General features: G+C 46.7%; 1 protein-coding gene across 1 annotated transcript in view; it reads left to right on the top strand.

Annotated features, from left to right (window-relative positions):
- Window positions 1-21,741, top strand: part of VAC14 (Vac14, PIKFYVE complex component) — a 197,998-nt gene that overhangs the window by 70,409 nt on the left and 105,848 nt on the right. Inside the window, exon 13 of the mRNA XM_025199766.1 lies at window positions 11,789-11,939. Within this exon, the coding sequence (XP_025055551.1) occupies window positions 11,789-11,939 (151 nt within the window). The remainder of the gene's footprint in view (window positions 1-11,788; window positions 11,940-21,741) is intronic.

Here is a 21,741-nt window from a genome sequence, read left to right as displayed (position 1 = left end):
AGGGAGTTCCCCAGCCTGTAGGTATGCTGCTGGTTCTTCCTCCCCAGGTGCAGCACCTTGCACTTGTCAGTGTTGAAACCCATCCTGTTCTCATCCACCCACCCCTGTAACCTGTCCAGGTCCAATTGCAGTCTATTCCTCCCTTCTAGCGTGCCCACATCCCCCCACATCTTAGTGTCGTCAGCAAATTTGAATAAGGTGCTTTTTACCCCCTCCTCCAAGTCACTGATGAAGATGCTGAGCAGTGTGGGCCCAAGGACTGAGCCCTGGGGAACCTCACTGTCCACATCCCTCCAGGTCGAAAATGACCCGTCCACCACCACTCTCTGGGTGCGGCCCTCCAGCCAGTTAGTGACCCATCTGACTGTGTAGGTGTCGTCATCACAGTCCCCTAGTTTTTTAATGAGAATGGGGTGAGAGAGGGTGTCAAAGGCCTTCCTGAAGTCCAGAAAGACTACATCCACTGCTACCCCTGCGTCTAAGGATTTTGTGACCTGGTCATAGAAGGCCAGCAGGTTGGTCTGACAGGACCTGCCTCTAATGAACCCATGTTGGTTGCCCCTAAGCAGAATCTCCCCTGCTGGCCCCTCACGGACGTGCGCCAGGATAATTCTCTCAAAAAGCTTACCCAGGATTGAGGCAAGACTAACTGGCCTGTAGTTTCCAGGGTCCTCCTTCCTCCCTTTTTTGAAAATGGGAACCACATTGGTTTTATCTCTTTGCAGAGCTGTTAGGCTGACACACTTCTCCGGACCTGGACTTTCTAGCCAACAAGAATAGCAATTTCATCAAATTGTCTTTATCCTCCTTGGCTACTCCCTTTACACTCCAGAAATTTTAGAGAATGTAAAGATTTATTTACAACCTTACTGTTTTCAATGCATTTCCAGAATATACATGTCTGTACATCTTAGACAAGCCACTTCTACGATGCCCTCTTGACTTCCATCCTGCCTGCTGCAGATTTTGTTCCTTTCTTTTCTCTTCACTTGGGTTGGGTTGGGCTCGATATTCTGGTGTAGGATTCCTGTGGGGCTTGATTAACCTCCTGAACCTTGCCATTTTGCCTCCTTTAGCTCCCAGGGAAGTTAGAGTTGTGAAAGTAGCTACATTTTAATCTCTTCATGACTGACTAGAATCTTTCCTTGAAAATTGCAAGGGTAGGGCATTTTTGCAAACCCTTTTCTTCCCCCACCCCCTCCAAAGAGAGAATCTTTTTCTAACGTGGGTACTCTGGCTGCTGTCACTGCATCTTGCAAAGAGCTTTGGAATCCATGGGCTAAGTGCATGATGAAACGCAATACTGTGCAACAATAATTTCTTATGTATAATGCCCTAATGAAGCTTGTGGCTTCAAGGCATCTGTTGTCCAATTAGGGTGAAAATGAAAGGTCAGAGCTCTATTTCCAAAGGGGTATCTCGCATGCTTGCACTAGAACAGTAGTGTCAGTGCACAGGGTTGCTCACTGTATTTGCAACCCAAAGCAGCTATCAAATGGACTCTTCCTTAAACGTCAATCTTCCCACCTGCCCCAGCCTCAAATCCAGTAGAAAGCCTTTCCCTAAGCTGTGTCGTCAAAGGATCAATGTGCTGTTCACTTCTAAACAGCTGCCCAGGTGTTGAATTATAGTCGTACGATTCTAATGAATTAAATGCAAGTACTGGCTGGATGCATTACCTCTGGCAACCCAACTCCAGCATGCAGAGTTACACTGATCATATCTGAAAACAAATACAAAAAAACTGTCTTGAAAGCTGTCAACTTGCAAAAGGAAAAAAAAATCTTGTTTTGTGCTGGTGAACATAAAATTCTTTTTCAGAGGAAGAATATGGAGGGAATCCTTGACTCTGGCCTTCAGTCCTGATAACATCCCAAACCATTTGACCTTTGGTCTTGTGGTTACCTTGATGTTGGAACCCCCAAGTGAGAGAGAGATGTGAGCAAACAGCATAGTGGTCAACAAGCATCTTGTGTGCAGTAAAAGAGGTGGGACATAATGCACCAAAGACCTTGTCTTCCAATTTCAAAGCTCTCTTTAAAAGTGGGTACCATCCCTGTTTTACAAGTGAAGAAACAGAGAGAAGTTAAGTGAGGTCAGTCCAACTGCACTGGTTTGTCTGTAGATGAGGAATTTAAGTTTGTCCCAGTAAACCACTGGAAGCTCTTACTGTGGATATTAGTTTACTGAGGAACAATTTACTTGGGTTTAGCTAAAACTTGTTGCTAAGGTGTTGTTGGTATATGTGGCATATGGATAATGAAAGGTTTTGGTCAACCATTCAGCTTGAGCAAGTGGGACTGCTGAGATAAATGAGACTGCCAAAGCCAGGGGTTCACTTCAGTTTTCCGATGGAAAGGTCAGTCACTTTTTCTGGGCTTAGTTCCCTGCTTATAGAATAGGGGTGATCTCTCTTCTTTCTCCCAGCCTTTCTTACTCTTGTACTTTGAAGATTTAGTCTAAGTAGACAAACTTGTACCACTTTAACAGTATAATTAAAGGATGTAAACAGATACCACATTTCTCCCAAGAGAAAGCCTTTTGCCCCACAATCTTCTAGATGTATATGTGAATGCTAAGCTCCTCTCTCTTCCCTTTCCCCTTGTGCCCCCACCACCCCTATGTCTACAAGTTAATCATGGGTCATTTGAGTTAATTGCCTGTCATTCCAGGAACAAACCTGTTGGGCTGTGTCCCCACTCTGGCTGCCTACTGGTAGAGGGGTAGCACTGTAGACTGAAATGTGGTTGGGTGTGTTTGTGTATGTACATGCCCCTCCTCCCCCCTCTTGTATTTTGATCCAGTTTAAAATGTGGGACAGTCTGGATCACCTCAAATAGAAGTCTCTTACAGCCAAAGTGGCAGAATTCCCTAAGTGTGGGTAGAATTATAGCAGTTTAAAAACTTGTAGTAGCTAATTTTACTCTTCAGACTATTAAATTGTACCTGTAGTAGGCACTATTATTCCAGTGTAACTGCATGTGCAATAGAGGTTGTATTGGTATAACTGTATCAGTAAATAATCACGCCCCTTGCAGATGTGTTGTTACTCGTTCAAAAGTTGTGTATGGACCAGGTATTTGGAGGAGTAGACTCACTGACTTATTTCTATGTTGCAGCATGATGATGGCATTGGACCTGAACTAGGTTCAATCTGCTACCCTACGGTTTTATGGTAATGTAGCTGCAGTGGCAAAAGCCTGCCTGAACCCTGGATAAAATCTTTTAGATTAATGCTAATCTAAGTATACTTTTCATGTGCTGTTATTGTGGCTTCTAATCGTAGTATAGAAATAGCTAGTGTCTGTACAGCCAATACCACGATGATGGTCGATCTTTGGGAGTATCCAGGTACTAGTAGTGATGGAGCTGATATCCAGAGCTGCAACTCTTTGGAGTTTAGCCTAATCTAGGTCATTTATGATGCATGCTATGTGCAGGTATGTGTAAAAACACCCACACTATTGTGTATGCTAATAGAAAACATGCTGTTAGCAAAATGACCTTTATCCCTGGCATCTTTCTCAATTTAGTATTTCTGATCTCAACATATTCCTTGAGCAAATATCAAATCCTAGAATGAGCTTATCACTATTGGGAGAAAAGTGGAGCTACAGATATGGCAGTGGGCTTTCCCCTCTTTTTGAGGGACATGCATCTCTTCACCAGAGATGAAAGTGCTCCATTGGACTGATCGAACAGCACATTTTTGTAATTCAGAGGGTGCTGTTTAGGGGGTAAAGGCTGCAGAATGCTCTGAGGAGCTGCACTTAGAAAGGGACTTGCCTGCTGGATGGAGACTTCATGGGTAATATGCTCACTGTTTTGGCAATGGGCAGCTGCCTAGACTGAGAGCTTTAAGGATTTTATCCTCCTTCCTGGACACACAGATGTTGGGCATCTCATTTTAGGTGCTGAATGAGGCCTGTTCCATCTTGCCATTGGGCATCTTATTTCTCAGCTTGATTCTCTTCCTGCTGGGGGTGTTCTGACCAACTGTCTCCATATTACCCATTCACCATCACCCAGGGAGTATAGAAGGGTGGAGGGCACAAAGGGTATCTGTTCCTCCAGTATCCTACATTTTCCCCATTCTTTGTCCTGTGACCAGGTTTGCTGGGTGGCAGCAGGATGCACTACTTCCTCACTAGGGAATGGCTGATGCATCACAGCTCATTACTTCTAAGAGAAGGGTACAGCCTTCTGCTGTGGAAAGGGGAGGGTGGCGGCTGCTTTCTTTTCTTTGCAGTGACTGACAGAGCCTACGCAGAAGCCAGCGAAGCTGGTATCAGATCAGTTCAACCAGAACGTGAGGCAAATTAACTTGACCTAGATCTGAATAACAGAAGAGACCTACAAATCCCTGGTTCCTGTGCCCTTAAAAATAACAGCTCAGGAGCTGCATAGAGAAAAATCTTTATTCCTCCAAGGGAAAGAAAACGGCTATTTGTTTGTTACAACCTTCTTGTCTCATAATCAACTTTCTGTCCCCTAGGTCCACCTGCAGCCATGTGAAAGAGTTCACTTTCCTCTTCAATACACTCCAGTCATGTCTGTCGTTGGTTCTGCTTAATAGGGGACACCAGCATATATCTGCCAGAAAGTCCCCTCCATACATTCTGGCCTGATTTATAAAACACATTTCTTAAGAGGCATGGTCTCCTCCTGACATTATTTCAGTTAACACTAAACAAGATCTACTCTTGCCTGGTCCTTGGAACACCTTCCTAAATGCTCTTGCCCCCTGGAACCTTGTAAACTTTGCTTCCAAAATTGTCTTGGTTTGGGGAGGAGACAGGCAGGAAGTTGGGCTGTGCATGTAGCTTAAGGGTTATTTTCTGTTTGAGTAAATAGAGAATAGGCTGGTGCACAGATGTGGGGGGAGATTGCCTTGTGACTGAAGTACTGTTCTGAATAGCACAGGGGTCTGATCTGTGCCCATTTCCTCACTGCTGTAAAATAGCAATTAATTTGTCTCTAATTCCCAAGCAGGGAGAGTACTGGAGTAAATCAATAGTCTTCCATGGTGGAGAAGAGTCTAAATAAAGGAGGGTAGAATAGACTGAAACACAGATCCTGTGGCCTTGGGACAAGGTGTTTGGTTGGGGGGTGGGAGAGGAATTTCTGCTAAACTGAGCATTGCAGGTATGTGCATGTTGATTATGGTATACAGTGGAAGCTAAAGGCTACCTTTTCACCCTGCTGATTCATACCTCCTGTCCCCAGTGGTTTCAGCCCCTTGACCAGAAGGGAAGACTTTACTTCTAAGTGAACAACGAAGAGAGTCATTAGCTCCAGAAAACTGAGCAGTGTTTCAGGGAGTGTGCGCTACAGAATTTTGCTTTATTCACAGCTTTTTCTTGTTGCTGATTCATCTAGTCTGACTCTAACTCGGGTATAGTGGGCCTCTGGTAGTTTATAACTCTGGGTTACAAGTTGCTACTGAAGTAGCATCATGGTTAAATATCCAACACCCATTTACAGAGAGGAAGGGACCTATCCAGGGGCTCACAGCAGGACTCTTTCCTCAAGCTCCAGCACCGACCAGGTCTCCCGACATCCTAATTCCCTATCGTGCCCATCCTCCAGCCAAGCTGAGGAAGACTTCTATTCCAGCTACATACTTTACTCTGCTTGAAGTGCGGGAGAGTTTGTCCCCAGCACGACTGCTCTGTCCCCGTGATCCACTCCTCGCCAAAGTGATTCCTAGGTGCAGATCCTTTACCAGGTAATCCTCTAATTCTGGAATATCATCAGGCATGGCTCTTCTTGCCCTATGTAGTTAGCCCACTGTCCCTTGCTCCTGTACCACTGCACCAAAGCTCTGGCCCTTTTATTCTCAATAATGTTGTTTTGATGCTGGCCGAGCTCTAGAATGATGGGACCCAGCTGATGCTCCACTCGGGCACCCAGCCTGTTGCCATGGCAATGGCAGGCACTCGTGCTCTGACAGGATATTGCTTTCTTATAACATCCCTGCTTCATTCTCGCTCACAAAGAAAGCGAGCGCCTGAGATTCACTTTGCAGAACAATGTGCAGTGCATACAAAGTGCTGCCAGCTTCCATCCTCTCCCTGTACTGCTCCTCTGTGAGGGAGTGACTGCTGAGTGCATCAATTGCTATACATAGTGCCTGCCAATCCCATGCAAGAAAAATCAGGTTTGTAAGGGCATTTGCATGCCAAATGCAGGTCCACACCTTAGCACTACATTACTTCTGTGTCTCAGTGGCTTGTTCCTATAAAGCAGTTTGCAGCTGTCCTGGGAGCTGGCAAACCAAGCTGCCCACTTTCCTCCCTCTGGCACTCTGCTCTTTCCCACATGGTTTATTTCCTTCACATCGCTTCAGCTGGGAAGTCCATCCTGTGCTTTTTGCTCCAGCCTCCAGCCCAAGTGGCTGTGTTTTGAAGAGTAGGCAGTACACATACAGTCTCTGTATCCCAGAGAAACCCAGTGCATCTGCAGCTGCGAGAGGCTGTGCAGCCCTGCTGCCTACAGCCCAGCTCTCCCGTGGGTTCCCCGTGTGTTCTAGAGTGCAGCAAGTTACACCACCTCCTGCTATACCCAGCTGTCCTTGATGCAGTTGCACCTTGGTGGGATAGGGAGCCCTGTAAATGTGGTTTAAAAAGGTTAGAGGCTTATCCTTCAGAGAGTGATACAACCAGTTTGTCTGTTCTGGCGTTAAAGTCCCTAGTAAATCGATGATCTTCCCAGGGTGTGCTTCAACATACACTTTGATTTTTAGAGACCTGCGGAATTGAGGCCAGCAGGGCCTCTCGTCTGACCTTCTGAACCTCAGACCACGGCCCTGTCTGTTTCTGACTCTGGAAACCTACCTACATTGCAGAATGTGATTGTCAGCTGGGACAGGGGCCCAGGTTTATAACCTTGGGTATAGCGACTCAGTTGAAGAGTGTATTTGCCTTGGAGTGGGAGCCAGCCCACAATCTGAATTAGTTCAGAGCTGAGCTTCAGCCTTCTTTCCTATCCCAGGCTGAAGTGATTTGCACTTAATTTAAATTATACTTGTGCCAGTCTGGGTTGGCCAGTAAAATCAGGTTGGAACAGAGTTGGCTTGAGCAGCGTGACAGTCAAGCTAGGTCAGCAAGCAGGGTTTATGTCCTAGGGGTCAAGATTCTGTTTGGCCTACAAACCCTTCTGGGTAAGCATTGTGATGTAGGGACCATGTTGCAATATGGTTTAGTCATGCCACATAATGCAGCTGTGTTCTAGCCCTGGCCTTACCCAGGCTGACACCAACCTACACAGAAATTAACTGGCCTTGACACCAGTTAAACCCTTTTGGTGTACAGTTGCTCTCCTCTTGTATTAAGTGCGAACTGAAGGAGATCACACCTGTGTTGGTACAGAGTGTTACTAGTGTTCATGGCATCCCGGCATTTCTTATGATTCATCCTAGTATGTGCTTACGCTTTTCCTCATCACAGCTTTGTATACTGTTGGCCTGGGAAAGAAAGTGGCATAAACTATAGTTCGTACAATAAGGTACTGAGGGATCATAAAGTACTAAGGTTAATAAGGGAGGTGCAGTGGTGGATGTAGACTAAATGGCCCTTAAGGTGCCTTCTAGGGGTATCACTGCAAGAAACAAATGTCAGGATCAGCACTCATTGTGGGAACTGGTCCTCATCCCACAAGTCTGTGTGTTTTGTGACCCTCGTCTGATGCAGGTGCAGGTGTGGACTTGCACTAAGGTGCCTGGCTCATTTCGGAGTATAGCTAACAAAGCTTACAGTTTTGCGCCCCCCCTCCCCCACCACCTCATCCCACTGCATGTCAACTGAGTTAGTTCATCCATACCTTTGCTGGTGCCTAACCAGGATTTGGTAAACTCAGGGAAGAATAGGCAGACCTGTTTCTTTTCTCCATGCACCCTCTTCCCCACCCCCCTCCAACTTGAAGGCTTAGCAGGGGGGATTGGTTAACCAGAGAACTTTGCACCAAGGATTCTGGATTGTCTTACCATGCAGCAAGGAGGTGGCAAGACCAGTTGCCCTGATATTACAGCTAAGGGTGCCATATATACCACAGCTAGGAACTGGGTACAGGAGGGCATCCATGTGCCAGCACCTGTCCCTGCCAAGGACAAAATGCTGGCTCTGTGCTTTGGTTATGGCATATTAATGGTCTCCATTTAGAATTGACCCTACCAAAGGGCTCATCTTCCGAAGAAAGCTGTTGTAAGGGTGAAGTGGAGTAAGTTATGTAGTTATGTTGCAGGTACTGCACGCTAAGGGCCGGATGCTACTCCACGTATTAGGTGCCTGAGTGAGAGTCTGTTTCACTCTGCTAGAGTCCCTAAAAAACTGTTCATACTAAAGGTGGGTGTGCGTTTCTCACTACTTAGTTTTAAGACTGATGAACATGTTACAAAAATAGGTGCATTAATAGATCTTTTAGGTCCCTAGACGAAATGGAATGGACTTGTACTCAGACACCCAGTAGGTAGGACAAGATCTGTCACTACAAGTGTCAACATGAGGAGTGAACTTGGAGGAGCCAAGGTAATGTGAATTTATACTTCACTTGCTGTGTGGTGACTTCACACTCCAAACCCTGTTGTGTTGAGACAGCTCAGGTAGGGGCTTCCTCAGAGCAGCAGAAATGGCTGTACTTAAGCAGAATTGTGACCTGGCCTTTTTTTCGCTCTATCACTTTACTGCTGCAAACCAAAGAATGTTGTGAGGGGCTGTGTTTGTTAGCTGTTGTCTGCTAGAGTTATAACGTGGAGCCTGGCTGTAATTTATAGCTGGCAGAAGAATGTATGGTGGAACACAGCCACTTAAATGCAGATACTTCAGTTGCATAATTGAGGACCTTTTGCTGTCTTTCTTGCTTGTAATAGAATATGAAGGTTTGAAATGGTAGTAGAAATGTGGGCTCTCTCGGGTCTCCGTAACCTTGCCTTGCATGCTGACATCCTGATGGAAGGACATGAGCGTGCCCAAAACAATCTGGGTTCAAAGTCCATTAGTCTAAAGAGTCTTAGACATTGTAACTTCATTTCCTGTCACTGTTCTTTCATATGTTCACAGCAGCTTGGTCATGAACTCCTCACTCTGAGTGCCATGTGTTGTGTCTGACTTTCTTTTTTTTTAAAAAACAAGATTTTTTGTGTGTGAAAAGAACCTAAAAAAGACTCAACGAAACCAGGAGAAAATGAGGGGTGGGGTGGGAGGAAGGAGAACTTCTCCCTGCTTGAATCACTCCAGAAGACCGAATTAGATCGTTATTGCATCAGTCTTCTGTCCCCAAAATGAATTGCTCCTGAATTGACTACAGCATAAAGTTTCACCCTCAAAGATATGTCCTGAGAGAGTACTAGTGGCTTCAAGTGATGGCCGTGTCCCAGTGTTAAGTGTTATATCACTTTGAGAATACAGCCCTCTAGTCTAGGGGACTTAGACCACAGAACTCCCACCCCTTCTCTCCTTCTGTGCAGTGTTGTTGCTTTGCATTGCAGAGATTGTTTTCCTTGTCTTCCCCTGCAGGGACTGGCAGGCAGTTACTTAACAATGTTTGTGCACACAGGGGCTTCCCAAGTGTATTGGAGCTTTTTGTTTTTCATAGCTCTCTGAGCACCAGTCTCTGTAGGTTCAAACTCTCCATAGCCTCTATGTGGTTGCGCTGTGGCAGCAAAGACAAAAGTGTGTGTGTGTGTGTGTGTGTGTGTGTACTTGTTCCCAGGTGGAAGTCTTGGCCTTTTGGCTCAGATCAAGTCTTGTCGGCATCCAAATCTCAAGACCTCTGGGCTTAGGCCTGTATGTAGGATGCCTGCCAATGGATTTAGGAGTATCTGAAGTCCCAGGGTGAGAGTTTGGGATGAAGGATGCTCAATGCCATATGTGGTGTTTAGAATAATTGAGTTCTGTCTGCTCAATCGATACGGTTTTTAGAACGATTGAGTTCTGTTCAGTGGGTATGATTTGGAATGGATTTGAGTCTAAAATGGGAAGGGCTTCAGCCTGGCTTTTTGTAGACTACGCTTCACTTCAGTGCAGCAGGATTTGACAGTGGGGCCTCTGGGGGCTCGTGGCAGAGCCCCCCCATGCAGCATGGGGCAGTGGGGGGGCAGCAGGGATCCCCCCCACCGCCATCCTGTCAGTGAGTGCAGGGCTTTTTTAAAGTAGCAGGATGCTGGGGCTGGGGTGGTCAAGAAGAGGAAGGAGCACAGGGTGTGAATGGGGGGGAGGGGGAGTCGGAATTGCATTCTCTTCCTGACTCTGCAAGTCACTTGATTCCTATCCCCTAGTCTTCTGTAACTGTGAAATGGGGATCAAGAGCTTGGGTGGTGATTATAGGAGCTTGGTGGATGGCATGAGACTTTGTTTGAGCTCTTTGCAATATTGGATTACCAACCCCAAGTATTCAGACATTCTGGCAGCTTAAATCATTGTTTAAAAATCAATTTTGGATATCTTCTAACAGTTTAAGGGTCATGCTCACAGCTATGAATGCTAGGCAGTTGCTTTTTAACTTAAAAATTGAAATCCTGCCTAATCATATGAGTTCAGCAGCTGAAGCTTTAAGTGAACTGCCAAATAATTTGTAATATTGGCAAAAAGAAGTGGCAAGTGTTCACAGTACCACACTTGGAGGGAAAGGCACATGATCTTCTCTCCACAAAACCAGTGTGCTTGGCTTTACAGCAGATCTAGTCCTGGTCAATGGCTAGTTTAGCTGGCCACTTCCATGCCCTACACGTCTCTGGTATGTTGAATGATACAATATCAAGAGCTGAGAGCTCTTGGATGAGGGAGGATCCACTAAATTGGTTGGGACAGTGCGGTTTTCTAGAGTGGCTCTATAACATCCCAGGTTACTTCCCAAATTAACTCAGTGGCGATATAAAGTGGCTAAGCAAAGAGCGGGAAGGTTAGCTGCATAGGAAAAAATGCTGTGGCAGTCATTTAAATATTCAGGCCTGTTTAAATGTTAAGTTGCGGCCTTGTCCAGCCTGAAGTCCATTTAAAATGTGTGGAGGAGTCAAGCTCTGGAGGAGTGAGAAGGCTGTCAGCAGTGAAGTAGTGTAGCCTTTTTAAAAGGTAGTAACTAGGTTTTGGAGTTAATTAGTACTATAGTTCCTAGCTCTTGAAGCTGTTTCACTTGCTTAGTAAGTCAGCTTTGCTTTAGCCCATGCTTGGCAGATTTTTTTGCAGATAGAATGGCTGCAATCTCTTTATATGAAAACAGTCTGTAAAATATCAAGAGTAGATGAACTGCATGAACAGGCTGTGGGATAGATGGAAATTCCCAGCCCAGTTTCCCTCATCTCCCTGCTGTCTTCAGGTTAGATCACAATATCCATTGCAGGTGGGGGAAGTGTCTAGTTCAGTTGCCCAATTTATCTAAATTGTTCAATACAATTAAGTGAAGCTAAGGAGAAAAAACATTTGCTTTTCCCAGATGTCCCTTGTATGGAGTGGCAGCAACTTCTGATTGAGCTAGTGCTAGTCATCATACACAGTTTGGGCTAGGTTAAATGTTCATCTGCTCTCCTACAGCTTAGCAGAGATTTCGCCTCTTCAGTTTCTCAGCTGTCTCCTTCACATTTAGGCCTAGAACTTCACTCTGATCTGATCAGCAACTTTATTGTAACAATTCTGGTCTTCTCCGCTTCCACTTCATCCATGCTGATAGAATCAGTGTTGGCCTTTCTGAACATGCTGGCTGTCATTCTTTTTAAATGAAAATAAATCTGCAGTTGCCTCTGAACTCTGTGCTGCATTGTCATTGCTCACCTTATATGATCTCTGCCTCTTTCCAGGTTATCTTGAAGGATCTAGAAGTGTTGGCTGAGATTGCATCTTCTCCTGCAGGCCAAACGGAAGGACATGGGCCATATGAAGGCTCAGACATGCAATCCAGCCAATCAGAGCTCCATGTGCCCATCAAACCCAGCCAGCTGAGCACCTCTGGTAAGTGCATTTCATGCTGCACCTTGCTAACAGTGATCTAACTTGCTAAGTGTCCTCTCGCTACCAAATGACTTCCTCTCCCTTGATGCCAAGTGGCACCTGTCAGATTTGGTTAAGCAGGGAGAAAGGACTCTCCAGCAGTAACAAACCTGTAGATCCGTTCCAGCCCCCTGTCACTATCACATGGGTGTTTGGGGATGCAGAGTAGTTCTTCCAGGGTAAATTTCAGAACATTTCAGATCCATCTACCCTGCAAAGCTTTACCCGAAAAATAATCCACTAGTTAATGCCAAATGCACATCCACCAGTTCATAATCAGGATCCTGATCCTATTATTGTCACACATCAATGGGGTTTTTAAATTCCAGAACAATTAACGATTTCCCTCAGAATGGATTTCAATCCCCCTCTAGCTACAGAAATGGCTGGAAGGGGAAGACAGTGAGCCGTTCTTGCAGGAGAGGTGCCTGATCTTGTGTGCGCAGTTTAAGCTGTCTTCAGCTGGATAAGGTCACAATGTTCAGGTGTCACAGAAAATAAGATAGGTCTAGGTTGCCAAGCTGGGCATCCAAAAACATGGTAGTACCCAAAGTGCCAAGGCCCCTCTTCAAAACTTCTTGAACTGTGTCCAGAATGTTACACAGACACCAAGAAGGGGCAGAGTATGACTTGTAAAAATTAAATTGTACTTTGCCCAAGAGCCAGTGATAGGTGAAGCTTTCACACACATGGGGAAGAGGAAATCTTAATGTTCATGCTTCTCATAGACAAATGGACATCTTTCATGTTGCTCTTTGCTTGTAAATTTCTTAGAATGACGGATGGGATGGGGGCAGTCTCTCCTTTCTTTGTAAATGGTCACGCGCTCATGTCACTTGGCACAAAAGTCCCTAGCAATGTGGGTGCCTATAAAGTCGCTTGTCCCTGTTACCCTCCCTGATTCCTGTTTCCTCAAATGCTTGCAAACAACTGCCTCAGTAGTGGAAAAAAATCTCAGCCACCCTTTGAAAATCCTTGCATTGTTTTGGCTGTTTAGTGTAGCCCTCCCTGATTCACATGTGCAGACCTGTAGTCATAGTCTGGCTGACGTGCATAATGAGGTAGTCTGGCAAGACCCAGTGCTGCCTCGTGATGGAGGTTATTTTAACGCTTGAAACCTAATGCAGTGCTTTGCAAGTATTATTGATCCTCTGTGTCTGAGAGAGACTGTGTGGGTGGAGTTGCTTTTGTGGTGCTGGCCAAATAGCTGCGAAGCTGCATTTTAGATCATGCTGATGGTTGTCTGAGTTTTCCTTTCTTGTGGATGATCTAAAAATAGCCTACTGTATGGCATGTATCCTAAAAGCTGTTGTGGCCCCTTAACTAACTGGAACAGAATCTGGGTTTCAGTTACTCAAGCACAGTGTTTTAAAAACAAATGAAGTATTCCAAGGTTTGGAAGAATCTGGCTATCTCCATGTCTAACTAATCTCCTGTATTTAAAGTGCAAGTTGCAGTGTATAGATGGTGTCTGCTGCAGCACATGTTGCAGAATCTCACCTTACTAATGCTGGGTGTTTGCACAAAGCTTTCTGGAAAACTTCTGCCATTTTGGGGCTAAAATCTTCATAATTTGGATTCTTTGGGAGGGGTATGAATTAGCTGTTTGATTGATTATTGAGTCAGCAGTGGCTGAAATACCATGCATCTTCCCCCTACTACATGGTCTATGTGGGCAGCTTCAATGACTGGGGGTTCACTGATAGATTTTGGGGCCAATATCGATATCCAATTTTCTTAAGGAGGCATATCAGCCAATACCGATCTGATTTCCAATACAGCACAGAAAGCTGCCTCCAGCTGCTTAGTCCGTTGTGGTGGATTGGGGGGGGCAGATCAATGACCCCCGCAGTGAGGGAGGGGGCAGGGGCAGGTGCTGCCCAGCTAGGGTGGGGTGCGGGATGGACCCACAGCTTGTAGTGGGGTTGGGAGGGGTACAGCTCCCGCTACTGCACACAACCCAGGGGGGCATGTGCCCCTGGATCTGCGTGGGGCAGGCTGGAGCCCCGACTGCACCGGGCTTTTCTCACCAGGGGTTGGATTCAGGGCAGGGGCTACAGCCACCCCAAATTTTGCTGTAGCACCCCTGCTGCTCCCCCCCCCCATGGGTCCGTCCTGCATCTTGCTCTACCCTGGGTGGGCAGCGCCTGCCCCTGCCCCCTTCCTCACCACACAGGGGGCTGATCTGCCCTCCGCCCATGCTCCTTCCCTTCTGCTACAACAGACTTACCAGCTGGAGGCAGCTCTCCACGCTGCCAGGCTGTGCTTCTCACTGCCTGAGTGCTGTGCTGCAGCTGTGCGCATGCACGGGTGTTTATCAGCCAAATTATCAGCCCCATTGGGCTGATTTCCAATATAGCCAATTTTGTTTACATCGGTCCAATGTCGGATCAGTACTGATATATCGGTGCATGTCTATCAATGACATTTGCATGTTCATACTTAGTCTGGAATTAGGCCTTTTCAATAGTAGTTTGGGGTCAGAAGGGACCTGAACAGATCATCCAGTCTGCCCCCCTGCCACTGGCAGGAGCACACGCTGGGATCATACAACCCCAGACAGGTGTTCATCCAACCTCTTTTTGAATTAACCCAAGGTAGGAGCGAGGACGACTTCCCTAGGAAGTTGGTTCCAGATCCTAGCCACCCTAACAGTGAAATAGTGCCTCCTAATCTCTAACCTGAACCTATTCTCCAGCAGCTTCTGGCCATTGCTCTTCGTCACCCAAGGTGCTGCTGGGCGGAAAAGGGCCCTTTCTATTTGCTGCTGATCTCCCCTAACGAGTTTGTAGGCAGCCACCAAATCCCCCCTCAGCCTCCGTTTGCTGAGGCTGAACAGGTTCAGGTCCCTCAGTCTCTCTTCATAGGGCCTGTCCTGTTGCCCTCCAGCCAAGCGGGTGGCCCTCCTCTGAACCCTTTCAAGGCAGGCCACATCCTTCTTAAAGTGCGGTGCCCAGAACTGGACGCAGTACTCCAATTGAGGCCTGACCAATGTCACGCAGAGGGGGAGTATCACCTCTCTGGACCAGCTTGAGATGCATCTTTGGATGCCCGACAAGGTGTGGTTGGCTTTGGTGGCTGCCGTCTGGCATTGGCGGCTCATGTTCATCTTGAAGTCAATAATGACTCCAAGATCCCTTTCCGCCTCTGTGCTCACAAGAGGGGAGCTCCCAAGCTTGTATGTATGCTGTTGATTCCTTCTCCCAAGGTGCAAGCACCCTGCATTTATCTACATTGAACCCCATCCTATTACCATCCGCCCACTTCTGTAGTCTGTCTAAAACAGAAGGCAGGGGTTACACTAGGCTGGAACACTCTTGGTTTTCATCTTGATGCTTTGAAAAGGCTGTTCAGAGCATGCCTAATTAAAAAAAAAAATGGACAGCAGTACTGATATATGCTCATTAGTGGGTCAATGATTTCTGTGGCTGTGTAGGTCCCTTCTCATCACTACACTTTTGTTGCATCTCCTCAAACGTCCTCACCATTCTGGATGACAGCTCTGGAGAATGAGTTCCGAATCCTCACCACATGTAAAATTACTTGAGCTGCCTGCACAAAATGATCAGAACACATGAAAAAGTGAAGTCTCGTATGAAAATCTAACTCCAGTCCCCAGAGCAGAGATGTGAAGGCTTGTTCACCTAAGCATCTGGAGGCTCTGCTATTGTGAGCCTGTGTGGATGAGTTCTGCTATGAAAACTGAAACCACCCACATTGGATAATACCATATGTAAGGCAGGTGGTTTTCCACTGAGGAATGTGGAGGTGGATTGTACAAACCTATCAGTGGAGCTGTGTACTGCAGTCACGTGCTCAAATGTCCTTCAGCCACATGCTCTGGAACCAACTTACAAGGGAAGTGGTGCTGGCTCCTACCTTGGGGGTCTTTAAGAGGAGGCTTGACGTTACCTAGCAGGGGTTATTTGAGCCCAGTTTTCTCTCCTGCCCAGGGCAGGGGGTCAGACTAGAAGATCTACAAGGTCCCTTCCTGACCCTACCAACTATGAACTATGAATCTATGCTCTATAGTAAGGTTATTGCTGCAACTTTAAGGGCAGAGATGAGGGATGGCAGCCACCTAGCTCGGACCTAGTCTTATGTTTAATACGTCATATGAGAGGGGTGAAGAGGTTGGACTGAAAAGTTATTAGGGAGGTTGTATACATCAATGAAGAGGAGACCCAGACCTAGGAAACATTTATGGATGTGGTGTGGGATTTTAAGTTAGTACATCAGGCATCCTTGCAAGCCTGAACTTCATAGCATGTTTGCATTGTTTGTGCAACCTGGCTATTTTTGTTCCAAGTTTTGCCACCCTTTTCCAAGCAAAGAGGTAAGAAGGGAGAGGGCTCTGTGCCATTTCACATTCTTTTCCCTGCTTCCTCTTTCTCACGTTTACCCAGGACATGTTTATGCAGTTGTTTCCCTGCCATTGAGTTTGGTTTCCTCCAAACATGTATTGGTTGCAGCCAGGAAAGCAGTGTCCCATTTCCTGAGCTCATTCCCAGATTGATTGTTATTTAGATGCTTTGTTCTTCCTTCATGTAAGGCTTGCTGCTGTATTACACATTAAGCCTGGAGCTGGCTTTTAAGAATGTATGCTGTGTGGTGCATGTGATGCAGTATTTTTTGGCATGAGCTGTATGCAAGAAAGCTACCTCCAGGCACCATGGAAAGACTGAAAGGGTCTCAGTTTTGACCTGAGCCAGAATCTTGTCATTGAACTCAGTGTTCAGGCACCCAGCTTTCTGCAGATCCGGTGATTTTGTTTGGCAAGTTAGCTAAAGAAAGCCAAAGCAAAATCAGCTCTTTAGAGCTTAAGTGAGGAACTAATAGTGAAGTAACTTGAATTAAGCATTGTAGAAATTGTTGCTGTGCAACCTCTCTCTCCCACACTTACAGTTTATACCTGTGCACTTCATGTTAGACATAACTCACCTGGATCTTCAAGTTGTCTTCCCAGTCTTTCATACTATGCAGTGACTTTATGATGTCAGTGAATGAAAGGCTGATGAACTGCCAGCCTCATTTTACAGGTGACCAAGGCCAAAAAAAGGGGAAAGGTTTTCAGCTATGAACCTGCTACACTGTTTCATACTGACACAGGGCACAGCTGGTTGGACTTTTCAGTGGATGGTTCTGTCCTACCTAAGGGTATGAACAGATGAAGCCAAATGAAGTGAATCAGCTGATCCCCTTCACTGTGCAAAACTAACATCCCCCATTGTCCCGCGTTGGGCAAGGACCTAATTCTGCAGGAAAACAGGCAGTGCATTTCCCTGCTTGCAGAGACATGTCTCAGAGGTTTCTGGTGGTGCATCTATGTAAATGGGGAACCCTCACTTTCCGCACTTAAACATGTGCCCCAGAGTCTGCCCGGGTTGTGTCTGTAAGAAAGGAAAGCTGCATAGGCATCCCTATGTGGCTGGAGAGTACAGGCAGCACTAGACTGCATGTTGCACTCACATGAAGTAAACAGATGTCTGCTACAATAAAACAGCAGAAACTATTAACACCTTTGTCATGGCCACACATTTTAAGCATTTGTGGTATGACAAGGGGTGCAGACATCTGTTTCTGCCCCAAGAGTCTCGCTGGATTGTAGCTTTATTTGCTGGATGTGATTCTGGTTAAATGGGAAGGGCATCTTGGAAACACAGCAGTGAGATTTTGGTCTATGTAGCATATTTATATTTGGTATCTGTTGCCAGTCCCAGTAAATGAAAGAGAGAGAAGGTAAGATGTGCTTGGTGACCTAGACATCTCATTTTCTCAAAGACGAGATTTGTGCAGTCTGCATTAGTTCAGATGTTAAACTCTGCATCTTATAGGGGGAGCCTCTGCCCTGTCCCAGGAGTATAGAAAGCTTTTTCAAAAAGGCTGTAAACACCAGTGCAGGGGAAGAAGCTGCTTTGTGCATCTCTCTTTCTGCCAGCACTGAATTGCAATAAAATAAAACTCTCTACATGCCAGCCAGGCAGCTGTGCCTTCAAATGCACTACCCTGTGCAGGTTGTCTCCTAAACTAGAAGCAGTGTAACAGTGTCCGTATGGGGCTGCAGACAGGCTAATTATTAACACAAACTAACTGGCACTTCTGCTCAGTATTGGTAATAAGCCCTCCTGAAGCAGTGCATGGATGTTGCTCCTCTGCTTTCAGGTGAGGAGGCAACCTACCTGGAGCCGAGTGCTGTTTGGGGGCTGCTAGACATAGTAAGTTTACCATGTAAACATGTCCAAAAGAGCAGCCTGATCCCTAAAGCTCCCATATCTTTGCTTCACTGAAGAGCTTGCCTCTCAAACCTCCAGTCTGTCCTGCCTGGCTTCCTAGCACAGGGGTTTCAACCTTTTTTAACAAGTGTACCCCTTCTGTCTCAAAGTTCCAGCTCATGTACCCCTTTATATTTTTTTTTCCTTGTTTTTAAGAGGTAGGAGGGTGCAGATGGATGCCCACAGTGAGGGAGAGAGTGGGGCTGGGGCAGGGGCAGGCACTGCACAGCTGGGGTGGGGCACAGGACAGAGCTGTGAGAGGCTCGTCCAGGGAGCGCGGGGGGGTGGCTCCCGCCGCTCCACGCACCCCCAGGAAGCCATGGGGGGCATGTGCCCCCAGATCTGCATGGGGTGGGGTAGGCTGCCACTATGGGCTGAGGCTGGGGCTGTGCTTGGCTCTTCCCAGCCAGGGCTGGGCTGTTGCTGCACTTGGGGCAGGCAGCAGCATTGGGAAGGGGTTTATTGGGGGTGGGGAGCCTTCAGCCACTCCAGAATTTGCTGTAGCCACCCCCCCTTTCCAACTGCTGCCGCCTCCTGCCCCAAACACAGCTCGGCCCAACACCCCACTAGGAACAGCCCAGAGCTGCCCCAGCCCACCCTCGCCCCACACATAGATCCAGGGGCACATGTCCCCCATGCCCTCGTGGGAATGCACGTACTGGCAGGAGCCCCTCCCCCCCCCCCCCTCACGTGACTCAGTCTCACGCCCCACCCCAGGTGGGCAGCACCTCCCCCAGCCCCACTCCCCCACCATGGGGGGCTCGATCTGCCTCCCCCATGCCCCTTCCCTTACGACAGACCTACCAGCCGGACCCAGCTGTGCTCCTGGCTGCCTGTGTGCTGCACTGCAGCTGAGTGCACGCACGTGGCATTTATCAGCCACATCAATTCTGCATACTCCCTGTGACCTTTTTAAGTACCTCTAGGGGTATGCTTACCCCCAGTTGACAACTGCTGTCCTACCACATATGCAGAGAATCAGTGCATGCACCTTCATGGAATCAAGAGCATTACCAGATATGTGTTGCTAGATTGTCTTTGTATGTGGGTGTGTTGATATCATAGGTGACTAGTAGGTGGGGCACAGAGGGGCATATGCCCCCCCCCCGCCCCCCCCCCGAGATTGGCCACTGATGCTGCTGGCTTCTGCGGGTGGTCGCCATTTGCTACCCCGCTGCTGCTGGCTTCTCTCCGCGCCCCGCCCCCCCCCGCCTGCCCCCCAGGCCAGCTTCTGCAAGCAGTTGCCACTCTCCCCCCCACCACCAGCGCTCCCTCCCACAACCAGTCTACAGACTTCTATTTTGAAGCGCTTTTAATTTTCATGTGTGCTTCTCCCCTTCTCTGGCTCGTTATGCATCTTATCCAGTCTCTCAGTCTATAACCCTGGGGTCAGTCTATGGAATGGGTTGTTCCAACAAGCCCTCTATCCTCTCATTTCAAGCTTCAGAGGAGGAGCAGAAGACTTTATACGGGTCCCTGAAACAGCAAATGGAGGGAAGGGGGAGAATAGCTGTTCACCCAGGTGACTTGGACTCTAAATGGCTGGTAGCTAGGTATAAATCCTGCCTCACCTGGAGCAGAATAAAAAGATGTGTTCAGGCCCCATCCTTCTCCTCCTTATGTGCCTATTCTTGGCATCACTTATTTTCATATGGAAAGTGCTTGAATGGTTTCAGTACAATTACATCAGAGCCTCTGAAATCCTGGTGAAGTGGCACCTAATCATACTAAATATTGCATTCCACTACTTTCAGCTGGTTTCAGGTGTCTGCTTAATCAGGGAGATAATTAAAAGGCTGATCTGTGCAATACCAGATGTCAGGGTTCTTACCCCACCCACTTTATATTCAGCAGCGTAGAAAAACTACAATCATCTTCAGCAGCAGAAAGGTCAGGGAGGCAGCTGGTGTCAGAGCCAGCTACTTGCGCTAATAGGAGCCAGTTTGTAAATAGGCTTCAGTGGGAGAGCAAAGCCAGGAGTGGTCGACCAGAGCAGCCAGGGAGTTGATCATGGTGATGGCAGGGGGCACTCTGCACCAAAAGCAGGGAGTTCTGAAGTTCTCCGGTCTGCAGGCTTAATTCCCTCCTAGGAGAAAGGCAGTTTGCTCAGAAATGTACACATCTGGAGAGGTCACACTTTCAACACATATCCCTATCTCTGGGAGGAGCAGAAGTGAATTGTTCTTACATCTCTCCTTTCCCTCACTAGAAGTGTAAAATTCCATTGGATCTCTCCCCCAAGCATTAGGATTACTTCATCCCTCTGGATTCTTCCCGTTATTGAAACAAGGCTACTAGAGGCAAGGAAGAATTATGATCATGAACACTATCTCAATGATGTGCAACTTGGAAGAAACTCAGAAATAGCATGCTAGTGCCTGGTCAGTGCTGTGTGATGGCATGTATTGTCTTGGTACTCTCCCAGCACAGTGAGTGGAAACTACAGTACTGAGGCACCAGAGAAAACAGATGTCTAACTGTTTGGATACTGGTAATACATCTGTCATGCCCCGCAACCCACCGTACCCCACCCCTTCTGGGAATATAACACAGTATATGTTGCAAAGTTACTGGATTCTTTGAGAAATTGAGCGACTTTGGCACCAAATGTCCAACTAATTATACATAGAAAACGGAGATCCTATAGTTAAGCTTGCCTGTTAGCTTCCCTCAGCAATTTAGAACTTTCTCAAATTTCAGTCATGTAGGTTGGAACTTTCTTCGATGCCTGCAGAAGGCAGCACTTCCTTCTCGAGCTTCAGAAAGATTGTCCAGTCCAGAAAATAAGGATAAAATTTAGCAAAACAGTGTCTAACAGGGGAAAAATATTGCAGTTTAGCTGAGGAAAATGTAGTGTCTACCTGTTCTAGAGCAAGAGCACCATATTTCAGTACAGGGGTTGCATAGGGTGAGGAAAGTATGCTTCCCATATCTTTGAAAAGCCACCAAAGTTTGGTAAAATTGGAAGCATCTGAAAATTGTAGTTAGCACAGGATTAGTTCAGATTAGTTGGAGGCTGGCAATGAATTTCTCCAGTTTGTTTGCACTGAATATACTGTCTATGGCTGTTTATAGACTGGGATTGATATTGGCAATGCTTATCTGAGTTTCTAAGGACTGTTTTTCCTAAAAGCAACATGGTGTGTGTATATATGTTAAATAATGCAGTGTACATTGCCTAATTTGGACTGTCATAGTCTGCATTACCTTTAATCCTCATTCAGTGAGGATTAGTCAATTCAGAGTGGAGCCAGTTTTAATTCAGACTGCAGATGTCCATGTGTATATGATTACAGCTGCAGTCCAGATTAAACCTAGAAAAACATAACATCTATAAATGTCCTATGTGAATGTACTGTGAGAAGTGTGGTCAGTACTGAATTTGCCAGTCAGACCTTTCCCCTACAGTCACTTCTTCCAGCAAATAGGGAAACTATGACAATAGCACTGAGAACAGGGACATTGCTTCTCCCATGTATTCTGAGTGCTTT

Source organism: Alligator sinensis, unplaced genomic scaffold, assembly GCF_000455745.1.
Source record: "Alligator sinensis unplaced genomic scaffold, ASM45574v1 scaffold203_1, whole genome shotgun sequence".
Taxonomy (NCBI): domain Eukaryota; kingdom Metazoa; phylum Chordata; order Crocodylia; family Alligatoridae; genus Alligator; species Alligator sinensis.
This window is presented reverse-complemented; position numbering and strand designations above follow the sequence as displayed.